Genomic DNA, 15,947 nt, shown 5'->3' with positions numbered 1-15,947 from the left:
TTCAGTGCTTCAATAGAATTTCAACAAATGTCTCAAATGTTAAGAACAACAATAAAAGTGATGACCAACTTTGCTGGATTACAAAAACCTCAAACTGCTTGGATTCATTTTATACTCTGACAAAGGTCCACAAGTCAGTCGTTAACTGGTTTTTCTGAAGCAGACTGATATAAACAGAAGTCAGCCATATTTACAAAAAACATCAAAACCACCCTTTAATGATTCTGGGTATGTTTGACATGCTTGCTGTGGTGAATAGAACTGGAGGTGATTTTCCTTTCAAATGTGAAGAGATTTACCCAATAAGGGCATAGGTTTTCTTTTGAGAAATGTTTTTAAATAAAAATTTGAGGTTTCAGGGTACTTTGAGCCATTTCCAAAGTGTAGCCCTGCTAAAAAGGATATTAAGCTTGTGACCATCTATTCATCAGAGAAAAAGAATATCTTATTTATTTTATTTATTTATTTATTTATTTATTTAGTTAGTTAGTTAGTTAGTTAGTTAGTTAGTTAGTTAGTTAGTTAGTTAGTTAGTTAGTTAGTTAGTTAGTTAGTTAGTTAGTTAGTTAGTTAGTTAGTTAGTTAGTTAGTTAGTTAGTTAGTTATCTATTTACTGTATTCATGCTTTAATTCATCTATCTATATATTGAATGTGGTTCTTCTATTTTCTGGACTAACCAGAACTACTGAAAGGAGCATTTGCAATTAAAAAGTAATAAAGAAATATGTATGAATGAAATAAAATAGAAAATGAATGCAGTGGTGGTTCTAGTAAGTCAATCTTGGCTGAGCTATATTTCTGAATTGCTAAACTAATCAAAAATTTTGTTTGCCATAAGACATATTAAATAATGAAAACAAATAATGAAACAGGGGGCACTACTTCCCAAATCCTACACATAAAAAAATGTTTTTGAATGATCCACTGACAAATAAGTGGTATTTTTCTAACCCTAATTTACTGTAGGACCTCATGAGCTGCTTATATGACTCTTATCAAAAACCTCACCTGTATTGTAGGCTCTGTTAGCCTGACGTAGTCCGACTCAATTCTAGGCAGAATATGAGTCTGATACTGCTCCATAGAGCTGTGATTATGGGGCGTGTTTCGAACGAACCAGGAAAAAAAATGCCTCTACACTCAATTGGATAGACCTACAACCAATAAGAGCAACGGAGTGCGTGACGTATGTTAAGCAAGGCATAGTTGTTGTCCACAAAAATCAAAGCGTGCAGTTGCACGCCTATAATAAGAAGATGAGACTTGATTGCGTTTCTCTGTTCCTCTTTTAAAATTAATTTGCTGTCGATATCTTCTAGAACAGACCTAATAGCAGAATCTACTCACCTAAACTCTCCAGCGGCAGCCATTACTGTTGTCACCCAAGCGCGCATTGGTCACGTGGTTGATGACGTTACTGTTTGTCATCTGTCCATCATCCTATAAAGCCCGCCCTGACAATTTGATTGGATCGCCTGACAGTGGGCGATAATACTCGCGCTACTATGGAGCAGAGCCAGACCGAACTTCCCCGACCTCAAACTTTGTGGGCGGGACTAAGTTCGGAATGGCACCCAGGCTAAGGCTCTGTACCCAAGCAGTGTGACTTTAGCAATGCCCCTGTCATCACTGCAAGTGCCAACCAACTATTATTGTCAAGCTTAATGTACATATTATTATTACTTAATATCAATTACTATAAATAATAGACATGCACAGTGGTCCACATGACTTTTGTAAGGAAGAGGATTAGGGCCACTGAAAAAAAAAAAGTTAAATGATTTTTAAATATTATTGCAGTTTAATATGAAAAAAGTCAGAATTCTGGTCTTAAACTCAGAATTTAAATTTTAAATCTAACAGAATTTAAAATCTAATGTAGATGGGCACCATGAAGGAAGAGATGTGGGAGCACTCAGCTTCACTGACAAAGGTGTGAGTTGTTTGGGAGGGCCAGTAACACATTGTTAGAAAATGACGGAATTAGGTGACTTTTTACGTGCCCGAGGGGTCCACGGTGATGCTATTTAATTAATGGAAGAGCAAAAGGTGCTTAAAACAAGAGAGAAGGGTCTCTAAAACAGACATCACCTTTGGCATGATGCTAACATGCTGTCAGAATTAAGTCAGAGTTCAGAGAAAAAAAGTCAGAATTCTGAGATTTAAGTAAGAATTATCAGATTAAAGTCAGAATTTTGACTCTCTTCTCATATTATACTGAAATAAAATTTAAAAAATCAGTTAACTTTTTCTTTTCAGTGGCCCTAACCCTCTTCCATACTTTTGCAGAGTTTGGATTATTTTGTATTTTTTTAATTGTAGCAGAGTACAGCGCCTCTAGCGCCATGTTGGTGTAACTGACTGGATAGCTGCACTGAGAGGAGGAGGAGGCGCAGACACACAGCAGCGGCTCTGACTGGAGCTCCGTGACAGCCCTCCGCTCCTGGAGTTAAAGAAGAACCTTCACCGGCCGCGAAAGCCCACAGAACTCCGCGGCCCCACCATGCAATCCGACGGAGGGTTTCATTCAGGCGGTTCAGCCGTGCCTTCAATGAGCGCTTCTGGAAGCGCACAGGTTTCCGCGCACTGCCGAGGGAGCGATGTTTAGCAGCGGAACAGCGACGGAGCCCCGCGGAGTTTGGATCAACGCTCCATAGCTTGTCAGATGAAAACCTTTCAGTTTGTTTGACTCAATGAAACGCGGCGCTGAGTGTATTCGGATGTAGCCTTCAAGGGTGGAAGAATCAACTCAACAGACTTTCCCTGCCGGTTTCTGTCTCCCTCCACCTCTTCCTCCTCTGCGCTGACTGTTTCAGGCTGTTCCAAGCGGCGGGGATGCAGGTGAAGAAGCACCGGGACCGAAGCAGCGGCGGCGGCGAAGACATGCTGGAAACAGACGCTCTGCGTAAAAGCTCATCATGCTTCTCAAACATCAAGATCTTCCTGATATCGGAATGCGCCCTCATGTTGGCTCAGGGAACAGTCGGAGCTTACCTGGTGAGTGCAGCACAGCGCAGCTCCATTGAACGGCTGCTGCAGCAGATTTTCTGCCACTCTGGGCTTTTCTAAAGGGCTGTAATGACACAACCCAGAACCCGGCTGCAAGACAGATGTTTGGCCTCTGTTACTTGTCATGCTGAGGAAAAAAAAACTTCACCATGCCTTGAAGGAACCAAACCATTAACTGTACTGATAACAACTAATTAGATCAGAAAATTGCTCCCATCTAACTAATTTGTCCAAACATGTCATTCAAGGTCAATACTCCAATCATTCATTATTCCAGCTGTGCTTTCCAGATTTCCCTGATACAATTCCTAATGCCTCTTAAGGATGCAGTTAAAATGAAAATGTCAAAAGAAGGAAACACATGATGACATATCAAAAGTTATGGAATCATTTTAAGAACTCTAAAGCAATCTGCATTAGTCATCAAGACATGGGATGAGATTCACAGCCTCAAGCAGACACATGTAGGCTCAACATCTGCAGTGTTTATTCTATGAGAGAAGGCGGTGATGCCAAACTAAATGCCTCAGCCATATATGGGCTGGAACATCTTATCTTCTCTATAAGTGGACCTGCTGAGGATCCAGCAGCCCAGAGCATTATGGTGCCACATTGTGTTAACTCACACAGCAAAAAAAAAAAAAGGAGATAATCCTTTTTTTTACTCGCTCTTTAAGATAAAGCAAGCCTCCAACCTTCTCTTTTATGGCACATTAGTTCTGGACACCTGTTCAAACAGTGAATAAAGGCACTGGGTCAAGACCTGGGCTTTCTAATTTCCTTGAAGTTTTTTTTTTTTTTTTACCTGCCATGGCGTCAGGCTTAAAAGTTGGTGTAAACTTAAGCGTTTAACTATGGCATCTCTGATAGGATCATTGTCTCCTTGCCTCCCTGCGTTTCTGCGAGCTCATTACTTTACAAGACAAACAGAGATGTTCTATTCCTATTCATCATCTGACTGCAAGAGCGAGACAAAACAAACTTGCAAAGATTTTCATCCATCCTTTATTTTTACCTGTCAGCAAACCATTTGGCAGCTATAAACGCAGCAATTGCTTTTCTGCCTATTTTTCTTTGCAGTTTAATATCTATCGAACTAAGCAAGTAGAACTATCACAATCCGTGCGTCTTCGTTAGGTTAATTTTATGCTACTTTCTAATAACGTTGCATTAAACCCTATTTTATAATTTCTCAAATCTCTAATGAGTTAAGTTCTCTTCAGTTTGGCACAAATCAGTTTAATTATACCTGAAGGTACAGTGAGTTATGTGCAATCGAGAGCTAAATTCTCTCTGTGACTCATGTCCAGACGTAGCCGCTGAGAATATATGGTTTGTTGGGAGTAGTTACTTGTCTGTGACGACAGCCAAATATGACACTTAAAATCTGGAGCTGGGAAGTGAGGCAAACACCCAGACCTCAACTATTATGTCTGAAGTGACCTGTGCTGCCTCCAACCAACAACCAAGGAGAGTCATTCCCTGCCCAACAAGAAACCCTTTGTATTGTTTCTGGCTATGTCCTACAGTATTTTGTATAATATCTTGATGAGTTTCTAAAAGAGGTAATAATTATGTTTGAGATAATGGAGACATAAATGGAAAATTGTACAGTTTGATTATTTATTCTGTCACGTCGCCCAGGGTTTTATGTGCAGAGGTTTAGATGTGAGAGAACTTGACATCAAGCAACACTGACGAAGTTTGTGGGTTATTTTTCCCCAACATGTGCACTGGGTTATTCTTATTTGAATCCAAGTGTGCTTATAATATTTAAAGAAGGCATCAAATCACAGCAGATGATATTCTTCCTGTCCATAACTGATCTTTAGCCTGATTGCTCTTCGTCACTAAAGTACCATGAACCAACAGTCAGTAAGTTCCACCTCATAAACCAGAGTGGAACATTTTCCAAACAGCCTCAGCTTGGGTTAAACAGAGCTGCTGGACCGTTGCAAAAAACCCCATCATTTTATCATTTCCACCTTGGAACTAAACCATAATGTCCTACAGGAGAAATTTGCTGCACTAGGCCTGTGCAGGTATAAACACCTTTGCAGCTAATCCTGATAAGTGACTCTAAGTCTTCTTGTTCGGATGAGGCAGGCTGCATCTCAGTGTTATGAAGTGTGCTTGTTGCCGTGGAGCAGAGGAAACATTTCCACTGCAATCTGGGCAAAATGTGGCTGTAACCAGTGACCGAATGGTTTCCATTTGCTTTCTTTTCCCTGTATAATTCATGGTGGTTTAACTCCTCCTGGAAAGCTGACTGTTGAGGTCAGAGCTGAGGAGATGAACATGTTGAATCTATCTTGCTTAGAAGAGGTGTTACTCAGATCTTCCATAAGAGCAAAGGATCTGATTGGATATTTTCCTCTCTGGGAAGAGCCAGCCCTGTGTTTTCAGTGTATTTTTTTTTATGAGAAATAGCCACCCTAGGGACCAAATTTTTCCATTCCCTTCAAATCGGTGGGAGAGTCTGAGTGCTCCCAAAAGTCACTCTCCTCCTGCTTTGAACTACCAGGAGGGTCCTCCTGCGCTCATGCTGAGACCAGCTGCAAGACCTACCTGCATCCATCACTTCTGACACCTGGATATCAAAGAAGAGGAGAAACTCTAAAGTCGTGTAGCCGGAGACACAAGCTTTACTGTATATTTTTTCACTCTCATTTTATCGGCTTATCTTCTCCATCTTTAGTAGTGTTCCATGCATTCATGCTGCTACAGTTATTACTGTAAGATGTATTTATACTCAATCTGTATCATAATGTAAATATACAGCCTTCACATTCCACTTCTTTTACTGCTATTGCTAGATACTCTCTGTTGTCTATTCAAAAGGGTAACAGCCATGGCTGGGGATGCAAACTTTTATTACCTTAGCTGAAGACAGAGCAACAAGTGTGAGAGTTCATTCATGTGCCATCTTCTGTTTCAGATAGATCATTACTTTTTTAAATCTAGCGTTCGCATTTTAAGTTTAACAAGTTACCCCATTCATCCCTATTTGAAGCCCCACTGCTGTAGAAGGTTTTGTAGAAGGCCTGAATTTACAGTAAAGTTTTGCTTTTGATTTTTCTTATTTGACTTTAAAGGATGGGTAACTCAATAAAAGTGAGTCTGTGAAAAGTGCATCAAAGAATTGTATTTAATTCAGGGTGTTTGCACACATGCTTTGTGCACACGGCAGAGCAGCTCCGAATGTTAAAATGATACATTGTTTTAGGGCTAAAAATAACAATTTTTAAAAACATTTTTTTAATTTATTTATCAATTAATAATCAGATAAAAAGGATTACTTAAAGAAGGCAATTTATGAAAATAAACCAGGTGAAAGTCCACTTCCACTTGTGGAGTTCTCGAAAAAGCTTATTGATAGACAGAAATTTAAAATGTTGGTATAATTACTGCTCTAAGTGGGTTTTAGAGTCTCTACACTCCAGTTAACGATTAATCGATTACTAGATTAGTAGACAATTATTTCAATTTTCGATTTATCCGATTAATTGTTTCAGGCCTACTTAAAATGATACATTGTTTAATTTTTCAGTTAGTACAGTTGCTTTTCGTCATTCAAACCAAATGTCACAATACTTGGAGATCATCTTATCTACATAAAAACCAGATGAAATCAGGAGGCGCTGCCGCAGAAAAAGTAACGGAGATAAATGGAAAAAAAAACTTTCTTGATGATTATTGCACCAAAGTACAGCTGTTTTCAGACATCGACTAGTGTGCCTAGTTCAGCTGGATCTGAACAGAGCCCACCTCTTCAGGCCGAACTAGAGTCCGAATGTGCTTTAATATATCCTTTCCCTCTGTCCAAAAAAACTGTTTAAACCCACGATCAATCAGCTTTAAGTGGCAGTTGGAACGGCTAACTGACCTGCGTTGACCTGGGTCAAACTAGTGATGTGGGTTAAAATTGCCTTAAAACAACTCGGCTCCGATCAGCAAATGGCAGAACCACATCGGCCTACTAATTTACGTGACACAACTGAGCGCAGTGTATGTACATCAGGGCAGCTGCGTCCAACAAGTCAAAACAACTCTGCTTGCATTCGATTAACATGCATATGCACAGCACTGGTGAGAGGGACCATAGAGCCAATAAAGAGGAATAAAGCACACTGATGACTCCCTCACCCCCCCCCCCCCCCCATTCTGGCAGCAATGACCTCATAAACACTAACCCATCGTTATGTTAGGGTTGTTTTTTTCTTATAAAATATTTACATGTAAAAGTGATATTAACATAAAATGGTGAAAAACTAACACATACTTTTAAAAATAAGCTTAGGTCGATCTAAATTTACATTGACCTAAATTCAGTCCTAAAGCTGCCAGTGTGAAAACACACCTGCAGCTGCAGGTTTAGATTGACCTAAAGTTGACAAGATTTTCACCTGCATGTTTAGGTCGATCTATAATTGGCCCTGTGTGGGTCAGTATGAAAGCACAATTGCACTCTAAGAATGAGTGTTGACCTAGTGGGTTAGAGCACTGTGCTTGTGCTCTGAGAAAGTTGCAGGTACCCAGTTCGAATCCCACTGCCTCCACTCTGGGTTCACGAGCAAGACCCTTAACCACCAATTGCTTCCCGGGCACCACACAATGGCAGCCCACTGCTCCCCGAGGGGATGATTTAAATGCAGAGGTAAATTTCTCCGATGTGAGATCAATAAATTTCCATTATTATTAATGCACACCAAACTAGTGCGACCTAAAGAGGTGGTTTTGGTTTGGCTCCATCTGAACTCTAGTGCGCACTAGTTGATGTCAGCCATCGGTATGTGTTTCTACTGAGGATCTTGCATGTTGCCACAGCCATGCTTCATTTTCAATTCAGTTAAGTTTATTTATACAGCACTGATTAACAACACATGGCATCTCAAGCCACTTAACAGTTACCAGATCATACAGTCAAATTGATTCAAAGTTTTCTATCTAAGGACAACCAGTTCATTGCATCAAATTATTGACTAAAATGCAATCCCTCACACTAAGCATGCTTGTAGCGACAGTGGAGAGGAAAAACTATCTTTTAACAGAAAGAAACTTCCAGCAGAACCAGGATCAGTGTGAGCAGCCATCTGCTGAGGCCAACTGGGGTTCAAGGAGACAGAAGCAGAGATACAAAAGGCAACTGTAAAAGGCGGCCCCATCCAGAAAACACACAGCCATGCAGACAAGCTCAGAGCCAGCTCCAATGTCAGAGGATGAAGAGAGCACATCCAGCCAGTCACAGTCAGAGAAACAGGACTACACTGGAAAAACAGGCCGATCTCCAACACCTATAAACAAAGGTGTTGATGGCAGCAGCACAGCTGATATTTCTCTCCAGGATGGAGCGAAGCTACTAAGAGGAAAAGCCGAGAGAGCATAACGTTAGAGATTGAACTAACAGATTTTCTAACACTTAAAGTTTGCTAGTAGTTGTACATGCAAACCAAATAGAAAAAAAAAAAGGCGAGAGCTGCAAATAACTGCAGACTTCAGTCTCCATCATGAAAGTTTCATCTCTGTTACTTTTTCAGTGGCAGCGCTTCCGGATTTCAACCAGTTGTCATGGAGACATAATGCTCTCCAAGTACTCTGGCGTTTGGTCCTGAGTGACTAAAGCTCGTGTGAAAACAACTGTACTAACTTAAAAATTAATTTTAACACTAGGAGCCACACTAAACACGTGTGCAATCACCCTCTTTTTTTAAAGCTAAAAGGAGCAAATCTGGCAGCAAAGCAAGAAATTACCTAATAAAATAGTTATAAGGTTTACTGCAGTAAAATAAAGACAAAAGTCTTAAATTAAGTTTTTATTTTATCTTTTTAAGTTTATCTTAAAACCCCTTTTTAAAAGATAACTGAAACTTAGATAAAAGGTTCCTAATACAGTAGGAAACTTTTTGGTCCAAAGAGGAGAGCTAATTGATCATTCCCCTTAATCCCTTACAGCACTCCCACCTCCTAAAACCACTGCTCCTGCTTTTTCTACTGCTTCTCCTGTTCTGCTACTCTCCTTAATCTACTGGTTGTCTTCCATATCATCCTCTCTTCTGGCGCTCCTCAACATGGCCGCCTGCTTTCTTCCTGATACTCTCTCCCTGAAGAGTAGGATCCTCTCCCTCTTTCTGTCCTGTGCGCCATCCCATTTAAAAAACTAATGACTGACTCGTGATTGGTAGCTTAGCCTAAGTAGTTGTGTCAATTTATCATCAAGGTGAAACAACAAACAAAACACAGAAAATATTCTAATATAAAAGTAATTATTGATACCATACCATAAGCCATAGGCAGATAAAGATACAGAAAAAACAAAAACAAAATATTTACACCCTGTGTAATATGACAGGAATAAAAATACCATAGCAACATATTTTAATTGGATTTTTCTTGCTCCCAATGGGACTCTATTCAGGTTAAAGTAATTGGGAAATATGAAAGTACTTATTTTACATATTCAAACTTAGGTGCCAATAGGTACAGTATAACATCATAATATAAAATACGTTCAGATACAAGTGAACCTACATAGAAGTGGAAAGAAACTTTACCAGAAACCTTAGGTTAAAAAGTTCAATATATATGGATAAGGTAGTGTCCGAATTGTAATTAAGGTCATGATATATAACTCTGCTGTATGTTAAAGAAGTTGGAGTGGAATTCACACAGTTTTCAATCTTTAATAACAGGTCCTGGGATGACTTTACTACCACAGTGTTGCAAACAAATTGCTTTGAACAAACGCTCGGTTGATTTTCTCTCTGCCAGAAGTTTTTGCTTTGAAAGTAAATAAGTGGAGACAGAAGTTGGCACTTAGGTGTTCAGAATGGTACATCTTAACAACCAAGAAATCTTTGAGTTCATTCCAAAACAGTTAGAAAGAAACAATCCACTGTACTTTGTTTCCAAGTTTGAAGACGTTTTGTTTTCCATCCAGGAAGCTTTTTCAATTCAAAATGTCAGAATAAGCATTGAGTCCGAGGCTTTATAGAGTGGACCAAAAACAAAGCCTTATTTTTCCTTAGAAAACATGCAAATTAAAGCAGATGAACAGGTCTGCCCCTTTGGAATGTTTTTTTTTTTTTTTAGGAAAAAGCTTCCTAGACGGGAAGCAAAACGGCTTCAAACTCGAAAACAAAGTCCAGTGGATTGTTTTTTAACTTTTTTGGAATGAGTATGACCTGCCTGACTGAGAATCAGTCAGCCTTTGAGGTCACTGTTTGACTCATTTTTGTCATTCTGATCTCAGGTGAGTGTGCTGACCACCCTGGAACGGCGGTTCAACCTGCAGAGTGCCGACGTGGGAGTGATAGCTAGCAGCTTTGAGATTGGCAATCTGGCGCTGATCCTGTTTGTGAGCTATTTTGGGGCCAAAGCACACCGGCCCCGACTCATCGGCTGCGGGGGTATCATCATGGCTCTGGGAGCTCTCCTCTCAGCACTCCCAGAGTTCTTGACAAACCAGTATGAGATGGACAAAATTCAAAGGACTGACATTGGTCGGGATGTTTGTTCCAACACCAGCTCTGGTGAGCCTCAGGAGGACGCTCAATGTGCCCACAAGCCCAACACCAACATGATGTACCTGCTGCTCATCGGGGCCCAGGTCTTGCTGGGGATCGGGGCAACGCCGGTGCAGCCCCTTGGAGTTTCCTACATTGATGATCATGTGAAGAAGAAAGATTCCTCCCTGTATATAGGTAAGAAATTGTTTGATCTCATTAAAAAACAAAAGCAGGTAGGAAAATCATTTTTACATTTTCATTATATATGATTCAGTTAAACTTGGGGGCAGAGAAAAGGCATCATCATCATCACCGTGAAAGGTACAAATTTGCCTCTGATTTCCCAAAACATCAAACATGGCTTTGTTTGCACACTGCCATCAGGTGCAATGTTTGCTCAGTTTTAGTCAACTGAGGACGCCTGCATGCTCTTCTTTTGTGGCGAGTCCAGGCCTGTTTACACCATTGCCAGGTGAGCACATCTTGGAGCTTTTAATCTCCATTACAGCCATTTAAGAGGTGAGGGGGGCAGAGGCGGGGCTGCTTGGCTCTATCCCCTCTCAAAGGAAAAATGTTGATGATGTCAATTTTCAAGGCACTTTACAAACTGCTTCCTGTGCAGCATACATATTATTGCTGACTTTTTAGTGATATACTTCCTTGGCTATTTGGGTATTTTTCTCTCCTGTTATCCTTAAACACGCTGACTATTTTGGCTAGTTTGCACTACATTGTGCCAGTAGTTAAACAGCTTTATTTTTCTTTTATTTTGTTTTGTTTTACATTTTGTTACAATATAATCACAAATTGATATTTTTTTTGGACACATGCAAGAGAAATTTGTTTATTTGCATCTTTTACATATTAAAATTTAAAAGGTATGTATTGTGTTCCTTTCACTTTTATAATCTTAAATAAATCCACTCAGTCACCTTGTTACTTTTTGTTCAGTAACCCAAATATATTGATTCTGGGAAGGTATCAGACCTTTTCTATAGACAGTAAAGTATTATGAAGCTCAAGGAGCACCACTCAGGTAAAGATTTGAAAGGTTTAGACAGAGCGCTGATTAGTCCAGCTTAAAAAGCAGTAGAGCTGCCAACCAACTAAGATGTGACCATCGGTGGAAACTTGGTTACTTTAGAGGATCTGTGGAGATCCAAAACTAGATGTGCAGAGTTATCATGGACATTTTACCACGAGACGTATGTTGCTTTCAATTTCTTATCAGAAGTTGACTTTTTTTTCTGTTTATAAGTTGTAAATTACAACTTAAACTCCTCCAAAAGTAGGAATTACATTTTGGAAAGTCGGTGCAGCAGAATTGCCCCTGACCTCCACTTTCAAGATGGATGCTACCAGCAGTTTAACTGCAGCAGTAGTTAAACTTTCCTACTTTGATGCTTGGTTTGCTCATTGTTGTGTATGCAGCTTTAAATCAGTCATTAAGAGGATGATATGTTTTGATTATATGTGTTTGAACAGAACACTGAGTAGAAGATTGTTTTTGTCATTGTAACATTTGGCCTTTGTGATAATGGAGAATAGGAGGGTTTACAAGCTGTAAACTGAAATGCATTTACCTTAGAGATTACTTCCCCCCAATGCATTAAATTCAAGTACTGACATTACATCCATAATCACAGCAAAAGGTGCTCCTGCAGATGCTAAATACAAATGCATGCCACAGTTTACAGATTTTTTTCCCCAAGAATCTGGAGAACCTTTTTTCCTTGTCTTCTCCTTCCACACCATAAATATTCTCTACTTTGTGCTGTTCTCAAAAGGCACTGTAAAAAGCCCTGCATTTAAAGCAGGACCACATGCCGCTAATTCACTCTCCAGACCGTCACATTCACCTGTGATGGAGTAGATCTGTCTGAGCGGAGCTGGATGTTTATCAGTATGGAGCAGAGATGACGAGCTCAGCGTGGTACACACCCATCATGATGCCTTTTATCACCCAGATGCAGATGTCACCATTAAACAAAGTCAACAGAGCACAGCCTAAAGCAGATTTATCAAATTGACTGTTTACGTTTCCCAAATATCAGATGATTTGAAAGAACAGAGGGTCTACGTTCATAACCTTACCGAGAAAAGTACAATAGAAAGCTTTGATATCTCTTGCACTGCAGATTTGAAGATTGTTAACAGTTGTATGTTAGGAAATGGGCTGTAGGCGATTGAAGTTTGGGGAGAGATTTGGTTCTAGTTCGTCTGATAAGCTGCAGGGAGACTTCGAGGGGGGAGAAAAACAAGTGTTGAACTGTGAGGAACAATGTGGTATTGAGTGTTGTTCATCTGATCGTGCTAATCCTTCTGCTGCAGGCCTGTCATGTGCCTTCGCCTGCATGAATGGAGTAGATTGTCTGAAGTTCTGAGAGATTCTTTCATATACAGTAGATGTGTTGTGAGTCTGTATGTTTTGCTATTGCCAAATATTTATGTTTTTCATGCAAATTTGCCTCTGGCCTTGGTTTTATATTGCATAAAAACACAGCTAAGATGTATTAGCATTCAAGTATTATAGGACTCTGAAGAAATGACAGGTGGTGTGCAAAAACTGTTGAATATAAACTACAGAAAACAAACAACTTACAATGATGTGTATTTCTAACTAAAGTTGTACATGGCATGAGCAACTTCCTCTGTTACCACTGGAGGTTTGTGTCAACGTGGTTTGAGACACGTAGACTCTTCCACTGCACAGGGTTCGAGAATATGAAGGGAAAAAATTTAAAGGCTTTTCTTAATGCAGCATGTTTCATCAGTTATACATCGTCTCCTTTTGAGTGAAGTTCAGGCTTGTAGCTTATGATGGTTATATGTCTGAAATAGAAAAAAATATGTATAACAAAGAGATTAAGCCTCAAGATACAGAATGGTAGTGGTTTTGAATACCATACTGGTGTTATAGCAAATTGGACTTGATTGGGAGGAAGTTAGCAGGAATGTTGTCTCAAAGCATTAGCTTGGAGAGCTAACAAACCAGCATTAAACCCAGAATTGTGGCAGAAATCTTATCTGATAAAAAATCTGTTCTTATCTGATGTTCAGGGGAGATCAGCATTTGAATATTTCAACAACCGTCCCATGAACGGTGGATTTGTATGAGCTGTATAGTGTTAATGTAAACTTTGTACTGTAGCTGCCAACATTTCAAGGAGACTGTCATTCTATCATTCATTTTAAAATCTCAGTCCACATTCAGTATAGTTTATATGCTGCCAGAGCTAACAATCTTTGCCATCAGTTAACTATTTTGTGTATCTTAGCCTTTGGGTCTTTATTTTCCTAACTGCTTGTTTATTATCTTTGGTAGGATTTCAGAAATCTATAACTGAGAAATGTTGGGTAATAGAGAGGGATGTCCTTATACAACTTATTTTATTTCTGATCTGATAGTGATATTGAACCTCTGAGAATTGGCCAATACCAATATTGACCCAATACTATATTAGCATGAATCTTATACTCTTAAATACTACAAAAGGCTTGATCAAGTAATATTGCTAAAACGGGGAACAAAAGTTAACAACAAAAGGTATGAAAACAACAGACCCATGTAAAATTAACCAATGAGTTACAGAACCGTTTAGTAGAAGCAGAGTGTTTCTATCAGCATGAAAATATAGGAGATTTTAGATGCCTGCCAATAAAGTCCTATATTAGTTTTTTGGCTAATATCGGACCAATAACCGATAATTTGCTTTGAAAGTAAATAAGTGGAAACAGACGTTAGCACATTGGTGTTCAGAATGGTACATCTTAATAACCAAGAACTCTTGTCAAAGAATGATGATAGGCCTTATATCTAATCTTTGAGGTAATTCCAAAAAAGTAAAAAAAAATCCTCTGTACTTTAAGTGAGTTTGAAGACGTTTCGCTTCCCATTCTGCTGGGATATTTTTTATTAGAAGCAGATACTTCTTTAAGTGAGAAGAGTGGTGGTAACAGTAGAAAGGAGGTTATGAAGTGTCGACTGCCGGGGCCGCTGACTGGACCAGACCAGACCTCAGCAGAGAGTCATGAGCCGCCTGTCCTCAGCCAGAGGAGGGGAGGCAGGCGGGTGGAAGCACGGGGTCGCCTGGGTCCAGGCTACCGTCACCGGGTCGGGTTCAGTGGCTTTATTCCCCGCTGGCTCCCTGACGTCCTCTTTTTCCCTCCCTGGAAAAGGAGGACGTCTGGTCATTCTATGCATATCAACAAGTTCGATGTTTCAGTGAGTGAGTGCTTGTTGCTATGATGCTTCTTTGCTCAGCAGCTTCGCTTGTTTTAAACCAACCAATCAGCGCACAGCTGATCTAAATATTCATGAGCATACCATAAAAGCAAGAAAAACCTGTCGTTTCATTCTAGGGCTTTTAACCAGGCTTGCATTAGGGCTCATAGAACAGTAAATATGCCATTTCCAGCCCAACCAATGTTACACACCCTGTTCAGAGACCTTAAGAACCAACACCAAATACCCTTTAAAGGTCAATCATTTTTGATCAGCTACTGTATGCTTCATTTTTACGAAAATAAGAAACAAAAGGCAAAATACAAAAAGAGACATCTAACAGTATACAAACATGTAGCTTCTGCTGGCCCATTTTCATCCCAACTGGTAACAACCTATTCTTAGATTTGGATCCTGAACTGACTATCCGAGTGAACAGTGGGAGCTATTTGCTGTAAATGTGCGTTACTGGTTGTTGGAAAGAGAGCAGATGAGAGAAGAGCAGAGTGATACGGTGCAGAGCCACAATTACAGAGTGAGCAAGGAATGCCAACCAGCCTGCCATGAGTTGGCCCAGACTGGGTCAAGGCACACATGCATACCACACAGGCCTGTGAAAAACAACTCCTCCTGAGGTTTTGGCTGCCTGTTTTCACCGTGTGCGCTTTAGTAAGCATGACTCTCACGCTCCAGCAAGGCCTGCTGTGGCTCATCAGAGAAACATGATTATGTTTTCTTTCATTGTTTAAATGTCTTATTAGACTCTCTGTCCTATGAGTGATAAATGTTCTTCTTAAAGAGAACTTCTGTCATGTTGAACTTTAAAAGCAGGAGGCAAACTTCAGCATTGTTTGGGTTTGTCTCCTACTTTTAGATGCTGGCTCTAAATCACAGAACAAAGGCTATAAATATTATTGGATACATTGCTTCATCTGGATCCCTCTCCACTGGCCCTGTTAAATGACCTTTCCATACCCACAGCTAATTCTGGATCTTCCCACAAGACCCCCTGACTACATAAACACACAAGCGAAGATACACATCCCAGGTTTTAGTGCAGCACGTACTACATGGTGGCGCACAAAACCTCACCCAGCTGCCTCCCTTGGTTTTAAGAGAGCTCTTAGACAGCCTGGGATTCCCTCATCAAAGTGTCATTTAAAGCATGTAGCGCCTGCAGTATGATACATAAACAGCTTCAATCTAT

General features: G+C 40.0%; 1 protein-coding gene across 1 annotated transcript in view; it reads left to right on the top strand.

Moving 5' to 3' along the window:
• The first annotated feature begins 2,375 nt into the window (after positions 1–2,375).
• The window catches only part of slco3a1 (solute carrier organic anion transporter family, member 3A1), a 48,672-nt gene continuing 35,100 nt past the window's right edge, over positions 2,376–15,947 (top strand). Inside the window, exons 1-2 of the mRNA XM_038268875.1 lie at positions 2,376–2,998; positions 10,260–10,710. Coding sequence (XP_038124803.1) covers positions 2,837–2,998; positions 10,260–10,710 — 613 coding nt within the window. The 5' untranslated portion in view covers positions 2,376–2,836. The remainder of the gene's footprint in view (positions 2,999–10,259; positions 10,711–15,947) is intronic.

The sequence above is a fragment of the Cyprinodon tularosa genome, unplaced genomic scaffold (assembly GCF_016077235.1).
Source record: "Cyprinodon tularosa strain WSP-4 unplaced genomic scaffold, ASM1607723v1 ctg71, whole genome shotgun sequence".
NCBI lineage: Eukaryota > Metazoa > Chordata > Actinopteri > Cyprinodontiformes > Cyprinodontidae > Cyprinodon > Cyprinodon tularosa.
The sequence above is the reverse complement of the archived record's forward strand: the minus strand, read 5'-3'. Positions and strand labels throughout refer to the sequence as shown.